At 45.0% G+C, this 16,322-nt stretch overlaps 1 protein-coding gene across 2 annotated transcripts in view; it reads right to left on the reverse strand.

Moving 5' to 3' along the window:
* kalrna (kalirin RhoGEF kinase a) overlaps positions 1-16,322 on the reverse strand; it is a 277,075-nt gene that overhangs the window by 111,641 nt on the left and 149,112 nt on the right. For both annotated transcript variants that reach the window (XM_079619850.1, XM_079619849.1), the window contains exon 11: positions 9,812-10,003. In XM_079619850.1, the coding sequence (XP_079475976.1) occupies positions 9,812-10,003 (192 nt within the window). The remainder of the gene's footprint in view (positions 1-9,811; positions 10,004-16,322) is intronic.

Consider the following 16,322-nt stretch of genomic DNA (forward strand, 5'->3'; position numbering starts at 1 on the left):
TAACTGATCATGACCAGAAACAAAAAAAATGCTATAGGAATTCCCATGACTTTTTAAGAATTTATAATGAATCCCTGACATTCCCAGGTTTTCCATGACCGTGGGAACCCTAACTCGGCCAGATGCACAAAGAGAGACTGTAATGATACATGAGGCGTTTCCCAATCTACAGTGAGGAGGCTGGTGTGGTTTAACTCGAACATGTTGCAGGCGTAGAGAAGCTCTACCGGAGGATGTGATATTCATGATAGATGATTCCCTCAGCAGGGGTTTGAGACACACTCAGGGATATTACTCATATTAATCACACACAAGAGCTCTGAACAGCAACACATATGACAAGTTTTACAATACAGGAAATCGCCCACATTAGGGAAAAGCTAAACAGAATGGATGCATTAAACCAAACCACAGCGCAAAGACATACAGATATTCCTTACGGAAACAAACACGGCCTACGTGCCTCTTCAAGAGTGCATTTTTTCCTTTACATTTATTTCAAACACAGTCAACATGACATGGCTCTCTTAGGGTGTGTTCACACTTGTAGTTTGGTTTGCTTGGTTCGTTTAATCCAGACCAAAAAACAACAACATTTAGTCCTGGAACGCTTAGCATTCACATTGGCATTTTAACATATTTAATATATATAAAACCTGATTTGTTGGCGTTTAATACGTATATTTTGCAACGGAACATACTGAACATCCAAATCAATGCTTTGTTCTGGGCTAAATGAGCTTGTTGTATGAGCGTAGCCAACATATGATGGTATTTTGACCAGCTCAGGACTTGTGAAGAGCTTATTATGTGTGAAAGATTCAAAACACTGGCAGGAATCCCTCCGTCACACACACACAAATGAAGATCTGCTGCGAGGAGACGTGGTTCTGATGCCTGTACCGACTGTGATGAGCAACATCACGAATATGACAAGAAGGACATTCAGTCCGTTTTAGGGTCTCATCTTCTGACATCATGTCTTGGTTTTGGTTTGTTTACACGTCTTTGATCCGTGTTGGTTCATTTTTCAGTCAAACTACATTTGACTGTATTTTTCAGTCGAACTGCGCTAGAGTTTGTTTGGAACCCATCTATGCATCGGTCTCGGTTCGCTTGTTTGGTGCACACCGGGGATCAGATGGCCGTGTTCACACTTAATCAAAGGATCCGCACTAACAGAACAATCGCACCGGGGTTCGTTTTAATCCAACCAAATATGACAAGGGTGAACATACCCTGAATACGAAATAAACCTGACAGTTACATAGTATATAGACAAATATTACGACAGTGATATTTAACCCGTCCGTAATATTGCCGCGTAAAGAATCGATGTTTTGAGGTTATTCCTGGTCTGTTGTAGTAATTTGTTTGCAGATTGCAGATGAGCAAACAATTTTAAGTATTACAGATTCGCATGTGTGCTATCAAGGTATATTATACAGCAAGTAGTGAGTAGCCTAGAAATCTAGACGCAGCCTAGCAACTATTCGTTGGCTTTCGAGCTGGAAAAACCAAACTCTAGTCAGGCCAGTTTAACATAATGGAAATTCTTTAAAAAAGGAAGCTGTGTTCGGAGTTTTGCCGACCGGATATGGCAAAAGTTTAATATATCAACTAGCTCCACTGGTTGGTTGGTCCGCTGGTTGGTTGTACCGCTATCCTATTATGTTCAGAGGGAATTTGACCGTTTATCCCGCCCCTCAGATCGAGCCCTGCCAATGGTGAGTTCCCAGACCCAACATCTTGATGTGGCAGATATGTGCATCTTGATGTGGGTCTGGCTTGCCAGGCTAATGAGTGAGAGTTTGAACTGCAGAATTGAGAATATTTTTCCTGTTGAGTTTGTTCTCTGTCTAAACCATTTACAGTGGCTAGATTCTCCTCATTCTTCAATATGTGTGTGTGTGTTCAGCCTGAAATGAAGTGTTTCTGGAGTGCTGCTAAACCTGAGCTCATTCAAGGGCTTGTGTGGTGACCTCTGAATGCAGGAGCCTCTTTCAGTAGGACGCTCCAGAAACTCTCCAGGCCAGTGTGAAACATTGTAAAACTTTGGCCTGCAGGAAAACCTCCTTTTGCCAAGAACCGCTGATGTTAGTCTCAGCTCACATAATGTAGCTCTTTCCAGCCTCAACACACAAATACGCACACATACAAAAAAACTAATGTGCTGTGTAACACATTTAACCAAAAAAGAAAAAAGAAAATCCACACAGTTAACAGATTAAAGAGCTATGAGTTTTGCATATGTATCACTTACCACAACTACAGCTATTTGTTTTATTACATGGTAGTAACACATTATTGAAAATGCAAGTACTACCAAACACTATGTTTATATATTTCTATTTACATACTACTCCATTTGAAATACAAATAAAAAATAAGGTCTTAAAGGGGCCATATTTTGCCCTTTTACAAAGTCTTGACTTTCTTTTTGGGTCTACTAGAATAGATGTTTGTGCCTGAAAGTAAAAAAAAAAAACCATCCCCCCATTATATTCTCCATTGTTACAGCTTCTCTCTTTCCAGGCTGTCAGTAACGCTGTTACTGATATGGGAATAACTCCCTTTGGACTGACTTTGCTTTGCAACTTTGCAGACCGTTTTCACGCTCAAACATCAACATTACACACTAAAGAAAGTTGAAAAAGTAACAAAACAAAAAAACATAATAAGAATAATATATATGCTGTATGTCAATAATAGTTATATTAAATACTTAAATTAAGCATAAAATAGAACTCCATTACATCTATGATAAAATTATTAAAGTGCAAGCATAATGCATATTTATTGAACACCAAATCAGTGTGCTAGAATGCTGATTGTAATTTCTGATATCAATGAACACTTGTAATATATGCATTAAATCAAAGGTAACAGGAAATGTCTTTCCATTGTTACACATTTTTTTTTTTTTGCTGTTCGTGAATGCTTATTCACCAAAGCCTAAAAAAGAGAAACTGTGTCATGGTTTCCACAAAAATATTAAGCAGCATGACTGATAATAATTATATTTCTTCAGCAGCAGATTAGCATATTAGAATGATTTATAAAGGACTGGGGTAAGAGGACTTTGCTATCACTGGAAAAATTGCATTTTAAAATATTTTTAAATTAGGGCTTCGCAACGATTAGTTGCGATTAATATTTAATATTTAAGAAATATTTGTCTGTATACATATTTAAAATATTTTATATATAAATAACACATTGTGTGTGTATTTATACAAAATAATTATACACAATACACACACAAACTTATATTTTGGATGTGATTAATTGCGATTAATCGTTGAAAAGTCATAATGAAAATAGAACAGATATTTGAAATTGTAATAATGTTACCCAATATTTTTTTATGTACTTTTTTTTCATTAAGCATGTAATTTTTCATCTTGAAATAAATGTTCTTAGTCTCCATAGAGAGAGTTACGTAGAGTTCTCTCGTACTGCGTCGAAGAACGCTACGGGAACCCTATGCAAACCGCCGTGCGTGTTCTTGGATCGACACAGACACCTAAGGGCGCGCGCGCCCTGGTATACAAGCGCCTACCCCAAGAAGTATAGGGAGAGCGGCTAAAATAGCATCATCCCTTATAGTAGTGCCTCTTAAGGCATAATAGCATATATATGTAAATATAGATATATATGAAGGGTAATAGCATGCTAATGGGACACATTGTCAGTGAGTGATGCTTAAACATTGAAGTGACCTGGGCCGCAGCGCGGGGCAGGAACACTTATACATATTAGACATTGAAGTGACCTGGGCCGCAGCGCGGGGCAGGAGCACTTGTACATATTACCATTGAAGTGACCTGGGCCGCAGTGCGGGGCAGGAACACTTATACATAGTCTTCTAGACCGAGAGCAGTTTAGCCTGCAACGCAGGAACCTCTAGGTTATAGAACCTAATAAATGTAGACGGGGAGGCCCAGCCTGCCGCCATACAGATATCATGTAACGAGATTCCGCTATACCAAGCCCATGAAGAGGCCATGCCTCTCGTGGAATGTGCTCTGATGCCCAAAGGGCATTCCAAGCCTCTAGATGCGTAGGCTAGCGCAATGGCGTCTACTACCCATCGAGACAGACTCTGTTTCGTTGCGGCTCGTCCCTTGGAGCGCCCGCTGAACGAAACGAAGAGCTGCTCCGTCTGTCGAAAAACAGCGGAGCGGGACACGTAAGCTCTTAATGCCCTGACCGGGCAAAGGGAGCTATTTCCGTCCTCTGAGGCCGGCAGGGCCGACAGGGAGATGACCTGAGCCCTGAACGGTGTGTTGAGGGACTTAGGCACGTACCCATGCTTCGGTTTCAATACGACTATAGAGTCGTTTGGCCCGAACTCCATACAAGAAGCTCTCACTGAGAGCGCTTGCAAGTCTCCCACACGCTTCACTGAAGCGAGAGCCAAAAGAAACACGGTCTTGAGAGACAGGTGTTTCATGTCAACTGAGTGAATAGGCTCGAAAGGGGCCCCTTTCATAGCGTTCAACACTGTAGAAAGGTCCCAAACGGGGACTGAAGGAGGCCTTGGAGGGTTTAACCTCCTGGCGCCTCTCAGGAAGCGGACCACCAGGTCGTTCCTGCCCAGTGAACGGCCAAGCGTTGGATTAACGAACGCTGATATGGCAGCCACATAGACTTTGAGCGTGGATGGGGTTCTTCCCTTATCCAATAGCTCTTGCAAGAAGGAGAGAATCTCCGGTTCTCCACACTGAAGTGGTGACAGACCTTGATCTGAACACCATCCAGAGAACACCGACCATTTGGAAGCGTAGAGCCGTCTAGTAGACGGAGCCCTAGCTTGTTCGATCGTGTCTAACACTCCTCTTGGGAGGTTAGCGGGTACCCGTTTATGGCCCATACGTGTAGGGACCAAAGCTCAGGGTGAGGATGCAGAATCGAGCCCTTGGCCTGTGAGAGGAGGTCTCTCCTCACTGGAATCGGCCACGGGGCAGTACTTTTCAGTCGCATCAAAGCTGGGAACCAGGTCTGATTCGTCCAGAATGGAGCAACTAGCAGTACTGAGCATCCGCTCTCCTTGATACGCTCCAGCACTTGAGGCAGGAGTGAGACAGGAGGAAAAGCATAGAGCGGGCGGCGGGGCCAGACTCTGGCCAGCGCGTTCGCGCTCTTCGAAAAGAATTCTGGGCAATGAGCGTTTTCCTGGTTTGCAAACAGGTCTATTTCCGCTCTGCCGAACGTTTTCCACAGCAGACGCACTGTCTGTGTGTGTAGGGACCACTCTCCCGTGGGAACGTTGTTCCGTGAGAGTCTGTCCGGGCCTACGTTCAAGTGGCCTGGCACGTGCATTGCTCTTAACGAGCGCAGGTTGTGCTGGGCCCACACCAGTATGCGTTCCGCTAACCTGAATAGGTTCCGGGATCTCACGCCACCCTGGCGGTTTATGTAGGCTACTACCGACATGTTGTCCGAGCGGACCAGGACGTGGTGTCCTTTTATCCGGGGACAGAAGCGCCTCAGCGCAAAGTCCACTGCCATCATTTCCAGGCAGTTTATGTGCGGTAGTTCGGCTCGCTCTGACCACTGGCCAAAGAGCGGACTGCCGTCGAGCAGTGCTCCCCAGCCTGAGGTGGACGCGTCCGTGGACACCACCTTCAGGCTCGAGGAAGTCCCCAGGCTTACACCTGACCGGTACCAGTCTGACGCTCTCCATGGTGTCAGGGCTGAAATGCATTCCTGAGTGACCTTGAGGCGATAACGACCGTGTAACCATGCTCGGCGCGGTACGCGCGCTCTCAACCAGAACTGTAGTGGGCGCATGCGCAGCAGGCCCAACTGCAGCACTGTTGAGGCTGAGGCCATGAGGCCCAGCATTTTCTGAAATCTCCTGAGTGGCACTATGTGGCCGCTGAGGAAGGATTTCGCCATTTGCAGGGTATTTCGCCTGCGCTGTGATGACAGCTGTGCTGTCATAGACAGTGAGTTCAGATCCAGTCCTAAAAAGGAGATCCTTTGACTGGGAAACAGTGAACTTTTCTCCCAATTGACTCTCAGACCTAAGCACTCGAGGTGATCGAGTATTAGTGTCTTGTGGTGAGCGAGTTCTGACGGCGATTGAGCCAGAATTAGCCAATCGTCCAAATAGTTCAGAATTCGAACGCCCCGGAGTCTCAGGGGTGCCAGCGCCGCGTCCATGCACACTGTAAATGTACGAGGTGCTAGGGATAGGCCGAATGGCAGAACTGTGTACTGATATGCCCGGCCCTCGAAGGCGAATCTCAAAAATCGCCTGTGACGTGACGCAATTTGTATGTGAAAATACGCGTCTTTCAGATCTATTGCCATAAACCAGTCTCCTCGGCGAATTTGCGCGAGGATACTTCTGGTCGTGAGCATTCTGAACTTCCGCTTTGCAAGCGTTTTGTTCAGACGCCTTAGATCTAAAATGGGTCTGAGACCCCCGTCTTTCTTCGGTACCAGGAAATATCTGCTGTACAGGCCCCCTTCGCTCTGAGCTTGAGATAAAGGCTCTATGGCCCCTTTGCTCAATAGCTTCGCTATTTCGGCTCGAAGTAGATGTGCTACTTCTGTTTTTACCGTGGTTTCGACTTTTCCCGTGAAACGGGGAGGGCGTCGATAAAACTGTAGCGAATAGCCTCTTTTTATAGTCTCTAGCACCCATTCTGAAACCCCGGGTAGTCCTTCCCATGCATCTGCACGTGTGACTAGGGGTTGAATGTAATCTGGGCTCTGGTCGCGAAATGGCGGCGACACGAGAGCAACCATGTGCTGTGACATGGACGCCGTGGCGTCTGAGGCGGGGGACATGTTTAACACAGTATGCGTCCCGCGCGCGCTCGACTCTCTGAGTTGAGAGAGAGCACGCGGGGCGAGCCCTACGGGGCTCGTTATGTTTGTGAATAAACGTGGGCGCTTGGTGGCGGGCACATTTATAACACCGGGGACACTGTGTTTGTGTACTGACTGACCGTTCGTTAGTTTCGTTTTTACAGAAACCGCGGAACGTGCAGTGTGTAGTGGTTGTGGGCACTGGACAGTGGGCACGCTCACTACACGTAAAGCACAATCGGTGTGAGCCGATTTTATGTGTGCAAACCCTGTGTTGAACGGGGCTGTGCTTGTGTGAATGAATGGGCACTGGGTGGGCATTGCAGTTACACACATTACACCATCGGCCTTGGCCGGAACACCAGAAATTAAACTCTTTTTTAGATTTATCTGGGTCGCCGTGAAAACGGCGTTTGTGTGCTGGCAAACGGGCTTTACGGCCGGTTTGTTGGCTGCTGAGTACACTGGTACAAACGCGGAACTTAGGGCTGTACAAGCGGGAATCTTTGGTGGAAGTCCGGCCGCAGCGGGACCCGAACACCGTCTTTTTCCTAGCAGGGCTAGGATGGCGCCGAGGCCTCGGGCTTGATTGAAATCTTGGGCCGAGGACCACGCGGTGGCGGGCGGCGTCCGGCGGAGCGAGACCGTGGTCTCTCTCGGGCCTGTTGCTGCTGGGCCGGTGCGGCGGGCGCGGGGCGCTGCTGAGTTCGGGCAGGCGGCTGTTTAGGGCGGCCTGTTGCGGAACTGGAGCGCTTTGGCAGGAAATGTCTCATGGCCTGCGAAGTTTTCTGTACCTCGGCGAATCGGTCCGCGAAGTCCTTCACGGAGGATCCGAAGAGGCCAGCCGGTGAAATGGGGGCGTCGAGAAACGCAGAGCGCTCGGATTCCGCCATTTCAGAGAGAGTCAGCCATAAATGTCTCTCGGAAACAGTAGCTGTGGCCATAATCCTGCCGATGGCGTGTGCGGCGGACTTTGTAGCGCGAAGAGCTAAGTCTGTGGCGCTACGCAAGTCCGGAACACTGATCGCGCCCGGGCCTTCCTCGTCTAGCTTGCAGAGGAGGTTGGCCTGGTGGATTTGGAGCACCGCCATGGTGTGCAGCGCCGATGCAGCTTGTCCGGCGGCGGAATACACGCGACCGTTCAGAGCTGACGACGTGCGGCAAGCTTTGGATGGTAGGACTCCCTTAGCCCGCCGTCCAGCAGAGGGTGGGCAAAGGTGAGTCGCTACCGCCTCCTCGACCGGAGGGAGAGCGTGGTAGCCTCTGTCTCGAGCACCGTCCACTACGGAGAATGCTGGCGAGGCAGAAGTACGTACTCTGGCTGAAAATGGCGCCTTCCACGATTTCGCTACCTCTTCGTGAAGCTCAGGAAGAAACGGTGCGTGTCTGGAGGGGGGCGCAGCGCGGTCTCCAGAGAGGAAGCGTCCATCCAGCCGGTTGAGTGCAGGTTGTTCGGGCGTCAACCAATCGAGGCCGAGGCTCGACACGGCCTGTGTGAGCAGACGCATCAGTTCTGCCTCGATGCTGATCTTCCCTCCTCTGCGCTCTCGAACAGCGGGGGAGGGGAGGTCCACGGAGCTCGCCCAACCCTCGCTCTCCGAAGCGAGAAGCGAACAGCAATCATCATCTCCCTCTGATACAGCTTGCTGGTCGTCTTCCATAACGGACAAAGCGGCGTGCTGCGGCTGTTGTCCGTCGGTGAGCGACTCAAGCGAAATGTTGAGAGGAGCTAGCGGCGGCGGCGGCGAGCTCCTCGTGGAGGGAGGTTCCGGGACCCGCTGAGCACGGCGCTTTTTACGGCGCGGCGCTACAGGGGGCGGTTGAGCAGCTTCGGCGAAAGATGCAAGGCGAGTCCGCAGAGTCGCGATTGGCATCATGTCGCAGTGATGGCAGCCGCCATCACCGAGAGCGATAGCTGCATGTTCCTCGCCCAAGCAGGAAACACATAATTCGTGGTGGTCCCCGTCGATGAGCGCGGCTCGGCAGGAGCCGCAGGAAAAGCGAGACATCTTTAGAAAGACACTCGTGCTCTTTTGTGAGGAAAAAGCGTGTGACGCGGTAGGCGAACACACACACAAAAACACACACAAAACTGAAAGGATATATCCACGCCGGAGAAGCGCAGCAGGGAACGGCGGCTGAAGGCGGCGATGACCAGCGGCTTCAGGTAAGGGCTCGTCCTGCTGAGGTGCTTGTATCCAAACGGCTGTGGCGGCTCGAATCAATCCAGCGATGCGTGCAGCTTCGTTGAATTTAAGAAAATCGGCGTGTTAGACAGCTATGCTCGTATTTATAGGCCTAGGCCACGCCTGTTTGGGCGGGAGGTGACGCAGAAGGGCGCGAAGCGCCCTCATTGGTCAGCGTCCTGGCCTCGCATAGGCTGTGCTTTTCTGGCAGAGCAGCCAATGGGTGAGCTGTATTGCTCCGCCTAGGTTGTATGCTTCAGAAAAGCGTTTTACAATATTACAAAATTAAGGATTAATTTTTGGCTTCAATCTCGACAAAGAAATATCTTTCCCGTAGCGTTCTTCGACGCAGTACGAGAGAACTCTACGTAAGAGAACCACATTCCTACAATCCCCATACATCAACAAAACTATAGCTCATGGTAAAGCTCCATTAGACGAGCACAGCACCACACAGCCCCAGAGAGATGGATTGTGCCACTTAACCCTCCAACATATTTACTCTCTCTGTCCTTCTCAAACGCAGGGTGCATGAGGTGATGGATGTAGCGTTATGTCACATTACTGCGTAATAAATCACTAATAATCACTGCGATTGACTGCTGCAGCAATGGGCCTTAAACATGTAATGAGTTACGTAATGGCAAAAGCATTTAGCTTTTCACACAAGTGTCAGATTGGCAGCTGGAGAGGTAAACAGCATGTTCTTCTAGCACATCTGGCACTGCTCAGAAACAACCTCGCAGCATTCCTCTGCAGTGCACCTGGTACTGTATGTGTGTGAGACTGAGCAGTCTTACCTCTTTAGTGTGCGTGTGGAAGGAGACGGACATGTCCAGCAGTAGTTTTCTTTGCTCCACTCTCCTCACGAAGTCCTGGATCCTGACCTCCAGGTGTCGCGCTGCCTTGTAGATCTCCTCAGGGTCACACTCGCCCGTCTGGGCCAACTGCTCTGCTGCTTCCAGGAGTTTATCTGCATTCGTGTAAGTGTTCTGAAAACATGGCAAAGCTCAATCAATCAATGTTCATTTCAAATGAAGGTTGAGATCGAGATATTGACGAATGTATTTATTTATATCGCACTGTATATAATATAGATTGTTTCAAAGGAGCTTTGCGTTAATAAACAAGAAAATAACCGTCTTACTGTTGTAAAATACATCAATTATGAAACCAATTCGATTTCATCTGTAAAGCAGCTCTACAGAAGACAATAGCATCATTATTCTGCTCAAGTCAGTTCATTGTTGATTCAATTCTGTTCAATAACATTGTACATGTTGCAAAGTTAGGGTCATCATCCTGGGGTGTGTTTCCCGAAAGCATTATTAGTCAACTAGTATCAGCATAGTTCAAGACAAACGCAAACAGCATCACAAAGTTGTGTGGATGCAACGATGGCTCTGGACCTGTGGTTAGAAGTAGTTTCTTCTTTGCAAAATGTTATGAACTTCCGGCCAAAGCCCACTTACGGTTTTATCCGAATACAGATAATTTTGGGATTGTAACAGCTCCGACCAACTAATTCATACACATATTGGGCCCTATTTTAACGATCTGAAACACAAGTATCAAACGCGAAACGCAAGTAACTTTGTGGGCGGATCCCGGGCGCTGTTGCTATTATACCGGCGGGATAAATGACTCTTGCGGTCGACGCAAATCTAAAATGTGTTGGTCTGAAGTAGCTTCATTATTCATAGGTGTGGTTTGGGCGTAACGTGAAATAGAACCAATCAGAGCGTCCTCTCACATTCGCTTGTTCCTTAATGGCATGTCAAATAAGGCCAAGTCAAGAGATTGGCATGGTTTTATTTCAGTTAGCCTAATAGCTGGTTTGATTTGCATTGAGAGATGATCTTATGAAAAGTACTCCATGCCAATCTCTAGGTATGGTGAAGGCTATGTGATGATGTGGGGCTATTTTAATTCCAAAGGCCAAGGGAACTTTATCAGGATGCATAGTGTCCTGGATCCATGAAGTAACTGGCCTTTAAAAATAAAAATCTGCCTGCCTCTATGGGAATTTAACATAGAGGTGTCCAAACTTATGCACCCTGTATTTTAAGAAAGACTATTTATTTATTTACGATACATTATTCACTAACAAAGAAAATTGGTGTCGTTAAAGGTTGGATTTTTCCTATTTTTTTAAATGAAGGCATTAGGTTCAATTTCCAAAAGATGATTTTTTATTCCTCTTTTTAGTCAACTTTAGCATGGGTGTCTAAACTTATGCATAGCACTGTACTTTTCTCCTGGCAACCGGCAAACCCAGACTCGTCCACCAGATTTCCAGACAGAGAAGCGTGATTCGTCACTCCAGAGAACACGTTCTACAGGTCACTGGCAGCGTGCTTTACATCTGACGCTTTGCATTGCACTTGGTGAGGTAAGGCTTGGATGCAGCAGCTTGGCCATGGAATGCCCAGGCCACAAAAAGTTTGGAGGTTTTTAGCTATTGACGCGGCAGAAAGTTGGTGACTTCTGTGCACTGTGCGCCTCAGCATGCGCTGACCCCGCTCTGTGATTTTACGTGGCCTACCACTTCAGGGCTGAGTTGCTGTTGTTCCCAATTGCTTGCACTTTGTTATAATCCCACTAACAGTTGACCGTGGAATATTTAGTAGTGAGGAAATTTCACGAATGGACTTCATGCACAGGTGCCAACCTATCACGGTACCACACTTGACTTCACTGAACTGTTTGTAGAAGCAGTCTGCATGCCTAGGTGCTTGATTTTATACAACTGTGTCGTGAACCAGGGTTGATCTCTCTCTGATCGCTCGCGCTGATTGTCACCACACCTGTTTTCTCTTTAGTCTGATTTTGCCGGCTACTTCTAGCTACCGTTCTTCCTGCTTCTTTGCCAGATTGTTGGTGGTTTGTCAAGGCTCGTTCCTGTACTATTAGCAGCTACCTTCTACTCAGCTAAGCCGCGTTTCCACCGCGGGAACTTTCCCCAGGAACTAGGAACTTTGGGGTGGTACTCGGTGTGTTTACACCGCAGGAACCAGGGTCTAAATGAAGTTCCAGGTAAATATTTCCCCCTCAGAAAGTCCCTGCTGGCGAGGTAGTACTTTTTCAAAGTTCAGGAACTTTCGGGGGCGGGACTTGTGCGCTGAATGTGCTGATTGGTTGTGTTCACGCCGCATATTGACTGGAGGACTCCACGCAGCATTCTATTTTAACCGGCATTTTTAAAAATTATTGCGGTTCGTGGCTTCATGCATTAAGAGTTGTCTGTCTGCAAATATGGAATTTAATTATAAAAAAACACTGGACCGACGACGAGGTTCAGGCTTTATTACGCGTATTTGTGTAACAGGACATTTTCTGCGCGTTCGTCCCAGCCATCTCACGGTCAATGTCCGCAATACATCACAAACAACTGCAGCACAGTTTGAATCTCCTCCATACTTATTATAAATGTGGCGCTCAAAACTGATTAACTGTCCGTCGCAGACTGGGAGGAGCCGTCGCGCGCAGTTTATAATCTTCCCGGTACTTTAGACCGCGGTGTAAACGCAGAAAGCAACCAGTCTGGGGCAAAAAAAGTTCCTGGGGAAAAAGTTCCTGGGACAAATTGTTCCGGGTAATTTTGGTGGAAACGCGGCTCTAGATCCACGTCTGGAGAAACCTTGTCTTGTCCTGTCTGCCTGTTTGTTTAGACTGTTTTCTGCCCAGCCATCCTGCTGTTCGTGATCTCCAACCTCACCGCTGCCTGCCAATCTGCAACTACTGGTCTAAGACTGTGTTATATTCGCTGACCGCTGCTACCCAGCTCGGGGACCTCTGACGTTATGTTTCGCCAGCCAAGTTAACGGCTTCCGCCTGATGGCAGACTGCTTTTGTTCCCTTTTCAATTAAACTTGTTTCTGTATATGCCTTCGCTATTGGGTCCTCTTTTTATCCTGACACTATGGCCATGGAAGTGATTGGATTCAATGATGTGGAGGGGTGTCCCAATACTTTTGGCAATATAGTGTCCATTTACAGTATTTGCTGTTTAAAGCCTTCTGGCATACAAAATAAGGAACTTAAATAGACAATATCCCAACAGAAATGCCAGACCACACTGCATAAGCTACCTCAAAAGAAAATCAACTAAATTAATGAAATAATTAATTACTCTTGTGGTGATATAACATTTACCTCAGATGTAAAATTGCATATCTGTAGAACGAATGCAGCCGGTTATCCCGCCATCACCCCGTTACACTCAGCACAAACCCCGTCAGAAGCAGCAGTTATCACGGATTATCACCTAACATCGCCAAAAACAGAGGAATAGTGGCCCACTGGCTGCTGAGACATGAGCATGTTCACCCCAGTCCACACTGTTCCTCACTGTTCCTCACTGTTCCTCACTGTCAGACATAAGGTAAGATGCTTTAACGAGAGGTCGGCTAATTAACATGAGATGATTACATGTGTATTCACCTGCTGTGACTGGAGAACAAGAACACGTTTACAGCTCCAGAGGGCTTCAATCCTTCATTAAACACACAGTTAAGACATTATAAAGCCCGGAGACAGGAAGCTGTCAACGGGCTCAATGGTGAACACCAAACACACAGCAGTCCAGCTACAGACACACATGTCACATTATGTACGTTGTTTACAGGAGAGTAAGAATGGGAAGGAAAGGGAAGAATCTTTATTGGACTATTTTCATATTTTCCATCTACTGTATAAGCTGCTCAGCCATTTGTCTTAACAATCTAGGATACATTATTAATAAACAGACCAGGGCCGGTTTTCTTATCACTAGGAGTTCTTATATAAAAGCACTTTATAAAATCAGAAGCTGAGAAAACTTACAGTGACAGTAATCTCTTCATTTCTGTCAGGAGTATGTATTTAATATTCTTTAATATGAAATTTTAGGTCAAAAGTGTGCATACTGCATATTTGGAGAAATATTGATGGATTGTCATATGTTTACTTCAAATTGCTACAGTATATAGAGGAGTGATATTCGAAAGAAAGTCCACAACTAAGACTCTTAGGGCTGGTTTCACAAACAGGGCTTAGATTAAGCCAGGATTAGGCGTTAGTTTAATTAGGACATTTAAGTAGCTTTTATAAACATTCCCTAGAAAAAAACATTACTGGTGTGAATCTTGAGACAAAACAATGGCACTGACATATTTGAAGATATGTCAGTGCATGTTGCTTTCAGGTAAGACAGCTCAAACATGCAGTTTAGTCTGGAACTATAGGCTTAAGCCTTGTCTGTGAAACCAGGGGATAAAGTCATAAAACTTATGGCATTCTAGGATATCTCTTATATGGACAAAGGCATCCCGATTTCCGACTAATCCAAAGACTACTTTAAAAAAAATATTTTAAGAAGGGCATTTGATCCAAAGTCAAAGAAGGTGAAGTGTGAATAAAGATATGAAGGACTAAAGACAGTCGTCAGTAAATATAATAAAGACAAAATAATAAAAAGTAGAGGCATATCACGACCGGAGAGGTGTGAATGTGAGCAGGAGAGACAACATGAATGGGCCAGTTTGCACCACAAAACAATAGAAACTATAAACCGAATGGCAATTATTCCTATTGAATTGTTGTGTAATGTGTACTTACATTCAATGTGTGGATCTACAGTAAAAAATTAATCTGAAGTGAAATTTCCATATATTAACAAGTCTCTTGTGATCAATAAGTCTGCATTTATTTGATCACAAATAGTAATAATAAGTAGCACAGTGATATTATGAAATATTATTACAATTTATAACTATTTTGATATATTATAATTTATTGATGGCAAAGCTGAATTTTCTAAATTAACATTTTAGACTGGAAGACTGGAAAAATTATGCTTTGCATTACAGAAATATCGTACACTTTAAATATTTTCAAACAGAAAACAGTTATTTTAAATTATAATAATATTTCACATTATTACTGTTTTTTATGTATATTTTCAATCAAATAACCTCTCCTGGTGCTGATGGCGTGTTGGTTGAATCCGTGACAGTACTCTTAAGATACAAATAAAAATGTTAATATAAACTTTGAGATCAGGATCTTGGCTATTCCCGGTTAATTTTTGGTTAATATTACAGTAAAATTCTGTATGAGTATTATCTTCTTTCTGTGACTTCTTTGATTGATGAAGTGAATCTTTATTTTTCCTGTTCGGTTTATTTTCTTCGATTTCTGTACATAAAGTAATCCATACAGTTGTCTAACGTTATTACAATAGAAAGCATGAGAACTAGCAGACTGTTTTCACCACACTGAGTGATATATTGCTGCTTTAAAATTCATTAGGGATTTATTTAGGGTTAGCAGCACTAAAAATCCATAATATATCCTGCATTCCTGATTTGATCATACACACACACATACATACATAAGACAAATGACACATGAATCCATCACTTCATTAGAATGTATCCTGAAAGTGTCTAGAGGTGTTTGTGTCTCATCTCTTCATCTTCATCAGTCAGTTCTTGGATATCATATGTCTGATAAGCAGATGTCCGAATAACAAAAGCTGCATATGTCTCACTGGATACCAATAATGGCTGAGCCAAAACAAATCCCTTACGCTTATTCAGACGGAGTCAGATTGTCTCGGGCCCTTCTCATGACACTGAGACTCATGATCTGTCATCCGGACTATTATGGATTATTCATCTCAGGGGAATTATGTGGATAGAGGCAGGGCTTAAGTGTACAGTGATCTTTGTCTCGTCTTTGTACTGTCAGATTAATACTGCACAATGTATTTAACATCACTTTGTTAAACAAATCAATTCAGCAATTCCTATTTAAGATGACAAAAAGTGTGCATTTAATTCAAATGTGTCTAGTTTGTACACGACCGCATTTAGTAGCAATTTGAACTTTTTCTGAGGAAAGTGTAAATGGCACATAGCCCCGAAATACTCATTGTCATTCTGCTGAGGTGTTGTCAAGTCAAGTCAAGTCATCTTTATTTATATAGCGCTTTTTACAATACAGATTGTATCAAAGCAGCTTCACAGTGATAACATGAAAATAATACAAAAAAACAATTTCATCATCATCCACCTTTAAGGCAGATCTATAATATTGTTGAATATTAAATGTCCCCAACTAAGCAAGCCAGAAGGTGAGTGATTGCTAAGGCGTTGCTAGGTTGCTTGTTAACTGGCTAAAAAAAAAAAAAATCCAGCAGGTCCATGATATGAGGATTTCTCTTCTAGATTATGAGTCGTGCTGTTTTTCCAACATGGCTTACAATTTTACTAGTGGCTTCCATATACGCATAAATACAGTTCAGAGGTTTGAAGTCAGTGAAATTGT

This window comes from Phoxinus phoxinus (assembly GCF_949152265.1).
Source record: "Phoxinus phoxinus genome assembly, chromosome: 7".
Lineage (NCBI taxonomy): Eukaryota > Metazoa > Chordata > Actinopteri > Cypriniformes > Leuciscidae > Phoxinus > Phoxinus phoxinus.